General features: G+C 34.3%; 1 protein-coding gene across 1 annotated transcript in view; it reads left to right on the forward strand.

The window, feature by feature from the left end:
* The window catches only part of ZNF654 (zinc finger protein 654), an 86,427-nt gene that overhangs the window by 17,518 nt on the left and 56,171 nt on the right, over nt 1-12,738 (forward strand). The window contains 1 exon segment of the mRNA XM_006188208.3: nt 6,097-6,242. Within this exon segment, the coding sequence (XP_006188270.3) occupies nt 6,097-6,242 (146 nt within the window).

The following is a 12,738-nucleotide window of genomic DNA, read 5'->3' on the forward strand; positions in this document are numbered from 1 at the left end:
TTAGTCACATCTAGAAACAAATAATTAACCATTTCATACTGATGTAATAAAATAGTCACCAAAGTTAGCTTAACCTTGCCATTTTCTTCAAACAAAGTGCACTAGTAATAATAGCTGTTTGTTATGTGCCAGGAATTATCCTAGATTTTAATATTATCTTGGTTCTTCAATAGCTCTATGATTAAGGTAGTATTAAATTCATTTTGCCAGAAACTGAGACTGAGAAGTTTAATAATTTTGTTAAGGCTATGCAGCTATTAAATGACAAAGCCAAGTCTGTCTGATCCAAAACCTATATTCTTTCCCTAGTGCTGCCAGTCTACCTGCTCTATTTTTCTGTCTGACTCTAAAATAATAAGCATAGGCAAGGGTAAATCTTGGTATGTAGTTAGGTAACTAGCAAGGAAAATGTGGAATTGTGTTTATGTTATAAAATAGCATGCAGAAAATAAATGAGAACATTAAAATTTGAGGGAAAAGGTTGGAGCAAAATAATTTTGTTTTTAAACTTTTAAAAACTGAACTAATTTTATACTTACACATCAGAGTACAGTGATCAAGATCAGGAAAGTAACATTGTATAATATTCACTAAATTACAGACCTTACTAGAAATTTATCAGTTTTTCCACCAATGCTTTTTTTTCTGTTCCCGGATGTTATTTCTGATCTCACATTGTATTTAATTGTTATTTCTCCTTAGTATCTCCCATTCTGCCAGTTTTTCCTTGTCTCTCATGACCTTGACATGTTTGAAAAATACTGATCAGGTTTTTTTTTTTTTTTTGTAGAATATCCTGCAGTTTGTGTTTGTCTGAAGATTTCTCATGCTAGGAATGAGTATGCATTTTTTGCAAAAGTACCACAAAAATGCTGTTGTCTTTCTTGGGGCACCATATCAAGGGATTTGTGATGATGGTATGCTTTGTTACTTACTGGTAATACATATCTTGGTATAGCTTGGTTAAGTTTGTGTCTGTGGGGTTTCTCCACTCTAAAGTCACTATCTTTCTGTTTGTAGTTAATAACTGTCTTGGTGGAGATACTTTGAGACTGCGAATCCTGCATCTACTCAAACTTTTCACCCACTAGTATTAGCGTTAATCCATGGTTCTTGTCTGCAGCATTCATTACTGTGTACAGTATTTGCCTAATGGTGATTCCTCTTTCTCTCTTTCCTTCTGTATTTATTAATTAGTATTCTATTATGAGGAAGAGCTGTCTCATCTCTAACTTTTATTGAAGAATTTGATTATTTACTTTTATCAGTATGGACTCATGGATAGTTATCTGGTTCCATGGCTTAAAATCCAATACTGTCATCTATTTTGTTGCTCAAAATATTTGTTCTAACTTTAGCTGCTAGGAGTGCCTTCAGGTTGGCTCCTGTGTTTTTATATCCCATCATTATTTCAGCATTTCCTTACTTCCTAGCACTACAAAATGTTCCAGTTTTATCTTGTTATTTTCCTTGCTCTATCTCGGCTACAGGAGGACATGAACAGCCCAAGTTCCTTGTGATTGAAGAGCCCCAGGTTCCTCATTTTAGAGACTAGTGTTTAGAAATCAAGACTTGGGCCCAAAGTATGTTATTGCTACTGAGGTGACATTGCTCCTAGGCTCTCTCAATGGACAGAGCTTAGGAAATACATATATAGTATACTTTATAGTATATATAGCTATCTTACAAATGAACAATATCATACTGAAAGGGGTGGGGAGAAGACTAAATGTTTCATACAGTGTTTATTTTAGGTACTTAGGAGATTAACATTTATTCAGTGCATAGATTGGCATGTATTACACCCATTTTTTGAAGCTTTAAGAATGGAAGGTAATTGTGTTGTGGCTTTTGGTTTATTCATCAGATTTTAAAGGTGAGCAGATTCATTGTAAACAAGTAATGAAATTAATATTAGTGAACAGCTTGACTGACACCTGTGATCTGTGAGGTGTTTGAAATAATGAAAGTTGATAACAATCTGTGGCCTCACCATGGCCTTCCCTCTCAGTACATGTGTGTGGAGAGACAGAACTCTCTTCTTCTTCTCCTTTTTAATATATTTTATTGAAGTCTAGTCAGTTTACAATGTTGTATCAATTTCTGGTGTACAGCATAATGCTTCAGTCATACATGAACATACATGTATTCATTTTCATATTCTTTTTCACCATAAGTTACTGCAAGATATTGTATATAGTTCCCTGTGCTATACAGTATGAACTTGTTGTTTATCTATTTTATATGTATTAGTTAGTATCTGCAAATCTTGAACTCCCAATTTATCCCTTCCTACTCCCTTCCCCCCAGTAACCATAAGTTTGTTTTCTAGGTCTGTGAGTCTTTCTATTTTGTAAATAAGTTCATTTGTCTTTTTTTTTCAGATGCCACATGTAAGTTATATATACTATATAAATATATGATATTTTTCTTTCTCTTTCTGGCTTGCTTCAATTAGAATGACTATCTCCAGGTCCATCCATGTTGCTGCAAATGGTATTATTTTATTATTTTTATGACTGAGTAGTATTCCATTGTATAAATATACCACAACTTCTTTATCCAGTCATCTGTTGATGGACATTTATGTTGCTTCCTTCTCTTGGATATTGTAAATAGTGCTATTATGAACATTGGGGTGCATGCATCTTTTTGAATTAAAGTTCCCTCTGGTTATATGCCCAGGAGTGGGATTGCTGGGTCATATGGTAAATCTATTTTTAGTCTTTTGAGGAATCTCCGTGCTGTTTTCCATAGCAGCTATACCAAACCCTACATCCTACAGCAGCGTAGGAGGGTTCCCTTTTCTCCATAGCCTCTCCAGCATTTATTGTTTGTGAACTTTTGAATGATGGCCATTCTGACTGGTGTGAGGTGATACCTTATTGTAGTTTTGATTTGCTTTTCTCTGATAATTAGCAATATTGAGCATTCTTCCTCTTCTTATAAGGCCATCATACTATCTGATTAGGACCCCTTCCTTATGACATCATTTAATCTTAATTACTTCCTTAAAGTCCTATCTCCAGATACAGTCACACTGAGGATTACGACTTCAAAACTTGAATTTTAAGGGGACACATTTCGGTCTGTAGTAATTTGGATGATGTATTTTAACGTTCTTACGGATCTGATTCTTTATACAGTAATTCTTTGTATAGTAACTGTAAGGACTGTTACTTACTAGAATACTAAAGACAAAGAAATGTAAGATTTGTTGCTTATTGCACAAGGGCCTGGTAGAGCACATTCAGATTATGATGTCCTGGTGTTAGCTCTCATTAGCTGAGTGTTTACAATAGCAGTTATATAGTGCAGAAGAAGAAAAGCAAAAAGACAATATCATGTATACTTTTACATATTTTAAGGACAATATTTAAAAGAGAAATAATGTTATAGTGAATGTTATAGATTTATAGTGAATTATTAGTGTCTGGTATGACATTAAGCTACTGTTTATTGTCATTGTAACTTGTGATTTCTTATACTTAGGAAGATACAGTCAACCCTCCCTGTCTGTCGGTTTCATACCTTTAGATTCAACCAACTATGGATCAAAAATAATTTGGAAAAAAAATTCCAGAAAGTTCCAAAACACAACACTTGAATTTGCTGTGCAATAGCAACTATTTACATTGTATTTGCATTGTATTAGGTATTATAAGTAATCTAGAGATGATTTAAAGTATATGGGAGGATGTCTGTAGGTTATATGCAAATACACTGTTTTTTTAAAGGACTAGAGCATTTGCAGATTTTGGTATGGCAAGATCCTGGAATCAATCCTCCACAGATAATGAGGGACAACTCTATGTATATTTCAGCCAGTCTTGTTTATGTCTTTTCAAGGGATTTGTGGCAAACCTGTTGGAGGCATTGCCTACAAATACTTTTATTATGTTAAGTTTGGGCTGAACTGAATCAGGCAGGGTATTAACAGCTGAATCTTGGTGAATGAGGGAAGCTATAATGAGAACAGAAGGAAGGATATAAGGATATCCTTCTAAGGATATAAACCCAGCCTATAAGCAGGAAGTAAGTGGAAATGTATTAGGGCAAACTATTTGGGACTGAACATAGGAAGAAATGTGAGACTGTCAGGTACCTGTTTTTTATGTAGTACCAAAATTGTGTTGTAGGGGCCAAAAAGAGGCATAGAGGTAGTCAAACACTTCAGTGAAGAGAGCATTTATAGCCAGGGAACCACTGGCTTTAACATTTTCCAGTGTTATCTAACATTCTTCTTTTTTGCTTGTGGTGGTTGTTAAAGTTTGTCCTACTTGGCATTTTCACAGCAGTCATTTTTACTTCCCAGGTAGTGAGGACTGCTAGATACGGAAGGGATACAAGTTCACAGAGATATCACCCTCTAGCTTTCTTTTTTAGTCATACGTACGTGTTCCTAGAAACATTGGAGACATGCTGGCCACCTGATACTGCAATTTGGAATTGTCAAAGAACCATGAAAGGCTTGGAGTTCTATCTGAGGTAGATTACCACATTTTCCCAGATGCTGGCTGAAGACGTAAAACTCCTGGGTCAGAGATGATAGACTTTGTTACTCACGGCATAGCAAGCAGCATGAGCTTCAAGTTCATGATGATTCCCTTTGCCTTTCAAGTCTCACAAAGGTGATGTGAATGGCCCAGGTGCATCCTGAACTCCTAGTAAATTTGTGTCACAGCTAAGGAACCCCAAGGTTAGGGAGTCCTAATCTTTTATAATGGTCTGCAAGCGTATCTGCCTGGTCTTTGCTCCAGAGTGAGACATCATCATGAGTATACTGGACAGACAGTAAACAGGCTCACTGCTTTGGAGAGAGACATCATCTCTGTTTTTCAAGGCTGTTTCCTGTAAACACCTTTGAAAGGGTGAAGGCAGTCAGGGCCTCTTTAAAAAAAAAACGGAAATACAAGAGACTCATGGAAAATTGTCTCCAACAGGAAGCAAATAATATGAAAAGTTCTTGAGCTCTGAATGTTCTTGGCTTTTTAACTCTGCTCTAGTTTTACCAGCTTTTAGATCAGGAGTTGGCAAACTTCTTCTGTAAGGGGGCAGATATTAAATATTTTAGGCTTTGTGAGCCTTATGATTTCTGTTATAACTGCTCAACCTGTTGTTGCAGGAAAGCAGCCATAGATAATACCTAAATGGGTGATCCTGGCTATGTTCCAGTAAGACTCTGTGAACATTGAAATTTGAATTTCATATGATTTTCATACATCACAAAATGTTATTTTTAACCATTTGAAAATGTAACATCCATTCTTAGCTTGTAGGTCATACAGAAATGGGTGGCAGGCCAAATATGGCCTCCAGGCCATAGTTTCCAACCTATTTTATAAGATGAATTTATAAAATGTAATACAATGTTTTAATATAGTATTTTTGCATACAAGAGATCATAATTAATATTTTATAGGACTTGATATTTCTAAAATGTTTTCTCATAAATCATCCCAGTTTAGCTTCAGAGTAACTCTGCAAGGTAGGCATTATTATCTCCATTTTATGGTGGGGAAACTAATGCATAGAGAAGGAAAATGACCTACCCAAATTCATAAAATGAGTTAAGTGACAGAGTCCAGACATTATATTCTGGATTATTTTCTCCATAATATGGTATAGTTTAAACTTTTATAATGAGAACATCACACCAACATATCTTTAATACTCATTTGTTGCTATAATGTTTAGAGTTCAGTCTTGCACATAATAATGATGATAATGCATGCTCATTTCTAATTTTCTTTATTACTATATTCTGCTGTCTAGCTATTTTAATATTTAGTAATTGGTATTTTGACAAAAATTAGATATGGGATGTGAAGGTATTTTTTACAATATTTGTAAAGATTTGACAGTTGAAAAGTATGGTCATTCATATACTATATTTTTCACATTTTCAAAGATAATAGTTCATTTTATTTTCAGATGCACTCCATGAAACTAAGCAATGAAGAACTTTTTCTCCCTCCTAAATCATTTCTATTCATGCTGAACTAATGTTTTAAAAAGTTTTACCCAAATTTTTAAACTCGAGATGTTGAGAACATTTTCTCTAATGATGTACTTTTTGGATTGCTTCTCTATCAGGTGGTTGAAGATTATGCTGGAAGATGGCAGGTCCCTTTGCCACAGCTTCAGGTTCTTCAGACTGCACTTTGCTGTTTTACATCAGCAAGTGCATCATTCCCAGATGAATGTGAGCACGTACAGTATGTTTTGAGTAGCCTTGCCTTGTAAGTACTCTTTACTTCTTATGAAAGTATTTTCTTGATGTATTTATACAAGTATATTTCTTGTTGAATTGGTTTTTGATTATTTTCTTTGTAGAAGGAACCTTTCCTAAAGTCTTTTCTGAAAAATAAATTTCCATTTCTTCATTTAAGTGTTTAGGCTTGATTTTGAACATTTAACCACAATTTTACTTTTAGTTTTAGAGTTAAATGAAATTGTTACATAGACTCTTAGGGTCACTGCTAGCACTTTCCTTTTTAATTCCCCAGATTGCTTTGGCAAACTTTAATGTAAGTCCCAGAATACAGCAATTGAGGCCATCATAGTTAGCAGAGGGACCTTAAATCAGGTCAGAAAGAGGAAACTTTGGTTTTTAAAAATATTTGTGAAAGACTTTGAGTTAAAGATCACCAACTGAGCACTTGTGTTTGTCCTTTTTGCCCTCGTAGATCCTACTAAAAGAGTAAAGAAGTAAAAGAGGGAAATAGAGTGAAAAGGCAAGAGAAGAGTCATCAGTGAATAAAAAGATCTCAACAATTTTTTGTGGAAGGAAAACAGATAGAGGAGTGGTCTTTGAAAAATGACAGAGCAAGTCACAACTTAATTTTGTGTGTGTGTGTGTGCGCCTCAAATTACACTCACATCACAATAGTGGGTTGTGAATTCATTTAATAACATTACAAAATACAATAGAAAATATCAGAGTATGCCTCATATAAGTATTATTTTGTGAAACTCTTGTTTTATATATTCATATTTATGTATGTGTATACTTTATTATTTATAAAACATTTTTTTAAAACCGTGGGTAGCATTTAAAACAAAATTATCTTCCGCCTTGTAAGAAAGGAGGAAGATTGTCTGTCCTGCCTCCCTCCTCTTGGAATCCTAAGGAAGTGTAGAGTTTGAATGTGCAAGGTATGAAATAGAGAGTAGAGAATGAGATACTTTGGGAGAATACAGATAAAGGAGTTAATTGCAGTTTTTCCATTCAGGCCATTCTACTAGACCTTAGGGCCAGGGTAAGTTGGGGAAATTGCATTACTACTTTTTTTTTCCTCTAAAGAAATTAAGTGACTGGAGCAGTGACCTTTGTATTCTGGCAATTAAGAGTTCTTCTTTGAGACAGCTAGCTAATCACTTAATTATCCTAAAGCAAAACTTACCAATCATCAGACTCTAGACATGCTTGCTTATAGGGCTCCCAATTAATCTGCTTATGGCTTTATTCTTAAATATTAATGAGCATTCAAGAATCATCAGACATTTGAGGAATGACTTCAACATGAAAAAAAATACAATGAAAACAAACTAAAAAAAATTCTGGAAGAACTAGTGTTAATGTCGAAAACCAAAAAGTTAGAAGATAAATATAAAATCTATCATTATCATTTTCAGAGAGAGTTGAGAAGATATGTATGACATTAAAACATAAATATATCATGCCATGTGAAAGAAATAATGAAATACCAAAAATGAGTTTGTGGAAAATTAAGAAAATAATATGGTTAAAATTTAAAATTCTGTAGGGAAGTTGGAAGGTAAAGTTGAGGAAATAGTCCAGAATGTAAAACAGAATCAAAGAGATGGAATGTCAGAAAAAAAATAAACTGATACAGTGGCTTCATATAGAAGATTCATTATTTAATTAGTTGGAGTCCCAGGAAAAGAATTTAGAGAATATACATTGGAGGAAAATTTTGAAGACATAATAAAAGAATTTCCCAGAACTAAAAGTCATAAACTTCAAAACTGAAAGAGCCCCAGAAGTGCTCAGCACAATGAATATAAAAGATACTTAGCTAAATACATTATTCCCCAATTTGAAAATAATCAGGAATGAAAAACAGACTGGAACACCTTCCAGAGAGAAAAAACGAGGAACAGACATCAGGTTGATATCAGTCTTCATACAACCAACAGTGGGTGGTGGAATATAATGAATCAGTGTCTCTAAAGATTTGGAGAGAAATTATTTTCAGTTTAGAAATTTTATGCTCATCCAAACTAGCAGTGAGGTGTGAGAGTGGAAACAATACTTCAGGCATGTAAAGACCTAGAAGATTGAGTTATACACATATTCTTTTTTGGAAGCTGTTAGAGAATGTGCTCCAGAAAAATGAGGTGTAACAGATTAAAAAAAAAGAAGACGACCCAGATTAAAAAAAAAAAAAGAAGACCCAGATAACCTTTGATCTAGGAAACAGTAGCTTTTACTTAAGATAGGGGGAAGAGAAGTCCCAGGATCAACTGCCAAGTGGTAGGCCTTACAGACGTTCACCTCCAAGAGGGAAATACCCAGTAAAAATGGAGATTTGAAACTAACCTTGAGAATTTGTAACCATTTAAAGTAGTGATAAAAGTAGACAAGGCAAAGGGAATAGAAAAGCAGTTAAATACTCCAGGAAAATTAAAAATAATCTGAACAGGATAGGACACAGAGTCATTAGCATACTACTTAGATATACACTGAGTGTTATTTATTTAGTTTTCTTCATGCAGATGATGCTTTTTGACTAAACTTTTAAAGTACAGAAAATAATTACAGAACAGAAGAAATTATTGACCTTTCAATATAAGACTGATGGAAGTTGTGAGTTGAAAGTAAAGGACAAAGGCACTGAATTCTTTAATTCTTATTTTACAAAATGGAATGTCAGTAGTACATGAAACCATAAATAAAGGTGTAAGTAAAGTTACAAGGATAAATAATAGAGGAAATAATACAGAGTAACTTTTGGAAAGATGAAATTGGTTGTGCAAGGAGTTAAATTCTCTTCTATCACAGCAGAAAGTTAAAAGATAATATTTAAAATTGGTAAGTCAAGAAATACTGGCAAAGTTTATTATCAACAGCTATTAAAAATATTGAAAGTTGTTAATACTGGGGCACTGGACTAGTGAGAGAGAGGGTTCAAGCCTTTCTGTACACTTAGAATTTTTAAATCTTGACTGTGTAAATTTCATACATATGAACTGTATTTTTTTATTTATATATATGCATAAAAATTTTAAAGCGTGCATGTACATTGTGTTTCTTTAAAAATTTACTTGTATATACTCAAAGTTGTAGGGAAGGAGCTATGTGAAGTGGTGGTTGTGTTCTCCAGCCTAATTGTGATCATTTCACTATACCAAAATACCAAGTTGTATACTTTAAATATATACAATTTCTGTTTGTCAGTTGTACCCCAGTAAAGCTGAAAAAAATTGTGGGAGAGAAGAATAGTTTAGAATGTACCATTATTTAGATTTGTGAGAGTACAGTAGTTTAAAAAAACAACCATTATTTTAAAAATTATTTCATGGTGCCTAAATGAATATGGGAAATATGAAGACTTCTTGATTATAACTGACAAATCTTACCCAAGCTAGTTTTAACAATAACAACAAAAATAAAGGGCATTGAGGGATTTATTAGATGAATAAGTCATCTAATAAGCAAGCAAGGACTAGAACTAGTTTGAGGATTTTCTGAATCCAGAGGATAAAATACCATCTAGAACTGTTGTCTTCCTTTCCAACATTCCTCTTTTGGCTTCATTGTAACTCTTAGATCTGCTGACAATTTTGGGATTAAGTTTAGTTTATTAACCAAGGGAGAAGAAACCCCCTTCCCCCACCTCTAACCCCCAAATACTTTGGGAACTTGGGCCTGGCTGAGGGTTATGTGCCCACTGCTTGTACTAATCACTGTGTTGAGAGGAGTATGGTGAGATTTTTCAGCTGTCTGATGGCAAGCCCACCCCACAGCTAGGGGAAACGAGGATGCTACATTGGCAGCTCCAGGAGGACCATAGAAACATTGGAGGAATAAGCAGTTTCCTCAAGAAGTAAATGAGGTAGTGTGAAAGAGAGCTGGTTAAGTAGACAAAAATAATAGATGTCTATGACAAAGAATTTTTTATGTGATACTTTGAAAGTTACCAAAACTGTCTCAATGATTCCCTGCTGATTTCTGAGGAAAATAAAATGAGTATTGAAAGAAATACATCATTTGTAAGCAAGAAGTACTATTCTTGATTTAGTGCCTATTTGGACAATTTCTCCCCTTTCATCTATGTAGTCTTTGTTAACTTTAGTGTTGTAATATGAAAATGCTTTTAAGGCTTTCAAAAGTACTTTTTAAAAAGTTTTTTAAGTCACTTACTGACTTAATATTTCATTGTTTGCTAGCTTTTTAACCGCTACTCATGGAAAGAATAATGTGTTAAGCAGAAGCAGATCTTGTCTAATATGGACAGTGCCAGGCATAAGAAAGTAAACCATCTTAGTGGTTTGTTAAATAGTAATGTTTCGTATAAGGAAAACTTTCTGCATTATTTGAATTTACTTTCACAGAAAAATTACTTGTACTTTTAATACCAGAAGAAAAATGGGGAAATAGCAACTTGGTGGTATCATTAGAAGAGCAGAAAGTCTGTAACAGTGTTCTGTTTTATTTAAATATTTAAGCCAGAAAATTATTCTAACAATTGTTCCTTAATCATTCATTCATTCATTCATTCTGTAAATCTCTGTGCTTGGTTCTAGGGATAAAACAGTAAATAAGATAGATAAGTCCTTGTTTGCAAAGGCCTTACAGAGCTAAAAGGTATTACACAAGTAGCTCCACTATTCTGTATTGTAATTATGGAAGGATTGCAGGGTACAATAATGAGGGACTGGACATGGTCTGGAAGGTCAGGGAAAGTTTGCTTAGTGAACCAATACTTCAGCTGAGCTCTGAAAGAGTGATGGGACTAAATTAGATGAAGGAGCAAAAGAGCCTCCCAGGGATGGCAAACTGAATGTTCAAGGTGTATGGATAGGATGTCAGGATATTAATGGATTTCATTATAACTCATATCTGTTTGTAGAATTCTTATTTATGATATGTATCAAATATTTTAAATTTTTATTCACTTACACTAAAAATTTATAGATGAGCTAAAGACGTAATACCTATAACATTCTGTCTTATGCAAGTATATATATGTAATATATGCATGTAAAATATATGTTACATGTTAAATATAAAAATTACTATAGTCTCTGGTAGTGTGGTCTGTGTGTCCACCTTCATAAAGACCTGTGACCACCTTGTAAATCAGTACGTATGTGAAGACCTGCCGTCTGTAGGCTGGAGATTCTAAAAACTGCAGGTTTCCCAAGATGTTATTTACAGAGAAGGAGTGTTGTTTTTTTTTTTTTTAACTTTTTTTTATTGAGTTATAGTCATTTTACAATGTTGTGTCAAATTCCAGTGAAGAGCACAATTTTTCAGTTATACATGAACATACATATATTCATTGTCGCATTCTTTTTTGCTATGAGCTGCCACAAGATCTTGTATATATTTCCCTGTGCTATACAGTATAATCTTGTTTATCTATTCTGCATATGTCTGTCAGTATCTATACATTTTGAACTCCCAGTCTGACCCTCCCCGCCCCCCCCCCTTGGCAACCACAAGTTTGTATTCTTTGTCTATGAGTCTGTTTCTGTTTTGTATTTATGTTCTTTTTTTTTTTTTTTTTTTTTTTTAGATTCCACATATGAGCAATCTCATATGATATTTTTCTTTCTCTTTCTGGCTTACTTCACTTAGAATGACATTCTCCAGGGACATCCATGTTGCTGCAAATGGCATTGTTGTTTTTTATGGCTGAATAATATTCCATTGTATGAATATACCACATCTTCTTTATCCAGTTATCTGTTGTTGGACGTTTAGTCTGTTTCCATGTCTTTGCTATTGTGAATAGTGCTGCTATGAACATTGGGGTGCAGGTGTCTTTTTGAAGTAGAGTTCCTTCTGGATATATGCCCAGGAGCAGGATTACTGGGTCATATGGTAAGTCTATTCCTAGTCTTTTTTGAGGAATCTCCATACTGTATTCCACAGTGGCTGCACCAAACTGCATTCCCACCAGCAATGTAGGAGGGTTCCCTTTTCTCCACAGCCTCTCCAGCATTTGTCATTTGTGGACTTTTGAATGATGGCCATTCTGACTGGTGTGAGGTGATACCTCGTTGTAGTTTTGATTTGCATTTCTCTGATAATTAGTGATATGGAGCATTTTTTCATGTGCCTATTGAGCATTTGTATTTCTTCCTTGGAAATTGCTTGTTTAGGTCTTCTGCCCATTTTTGGATTGGGTTGTTTGTTTTTTCCTTATTAAGTCATATGAGCTGCTTGTATATTCTGGAGATCAAGCCTTTGTTGGTTTCAGCCTTTGCAAAAATTTTCTCCCATTCTGTAGGTTGTTGTTTTGTTTTACTTATGGTTTCCTTTGCTGTGCAGAAGCTTCTAAGTTTCATTAGGTCCCATTTGTTTATTCTTGCTTTTATTTCTATTGCTTGGGAGACTGCCCTAGGAGAACATTTTTGAGATGTATGTCAGATAATGTTTTGCCTATGTTTTCCTCTAGGAGGTTTATTATATCTTGTCTTATCTTTAAGTCTTTGATCCATTTTGAGTTGATTTTTGTGTATGGTGTAAGGGAGTGTTCTAGC

The sequence above is a fragment of the Camelus ferus genome, chromosome 1, assembly GCF_009834535.1.
Source record: "Camelus ferus isolate YT-003-E chromosome 1, BCGSAC_Cfer_1.0, whole genome shotgun sequence".
Lineage (NCBI taxonomy): Eukaryota > Metazoa > Chordata > Mammalia > Artiodactyla > Camelidae > Camelus > Camelus ferus.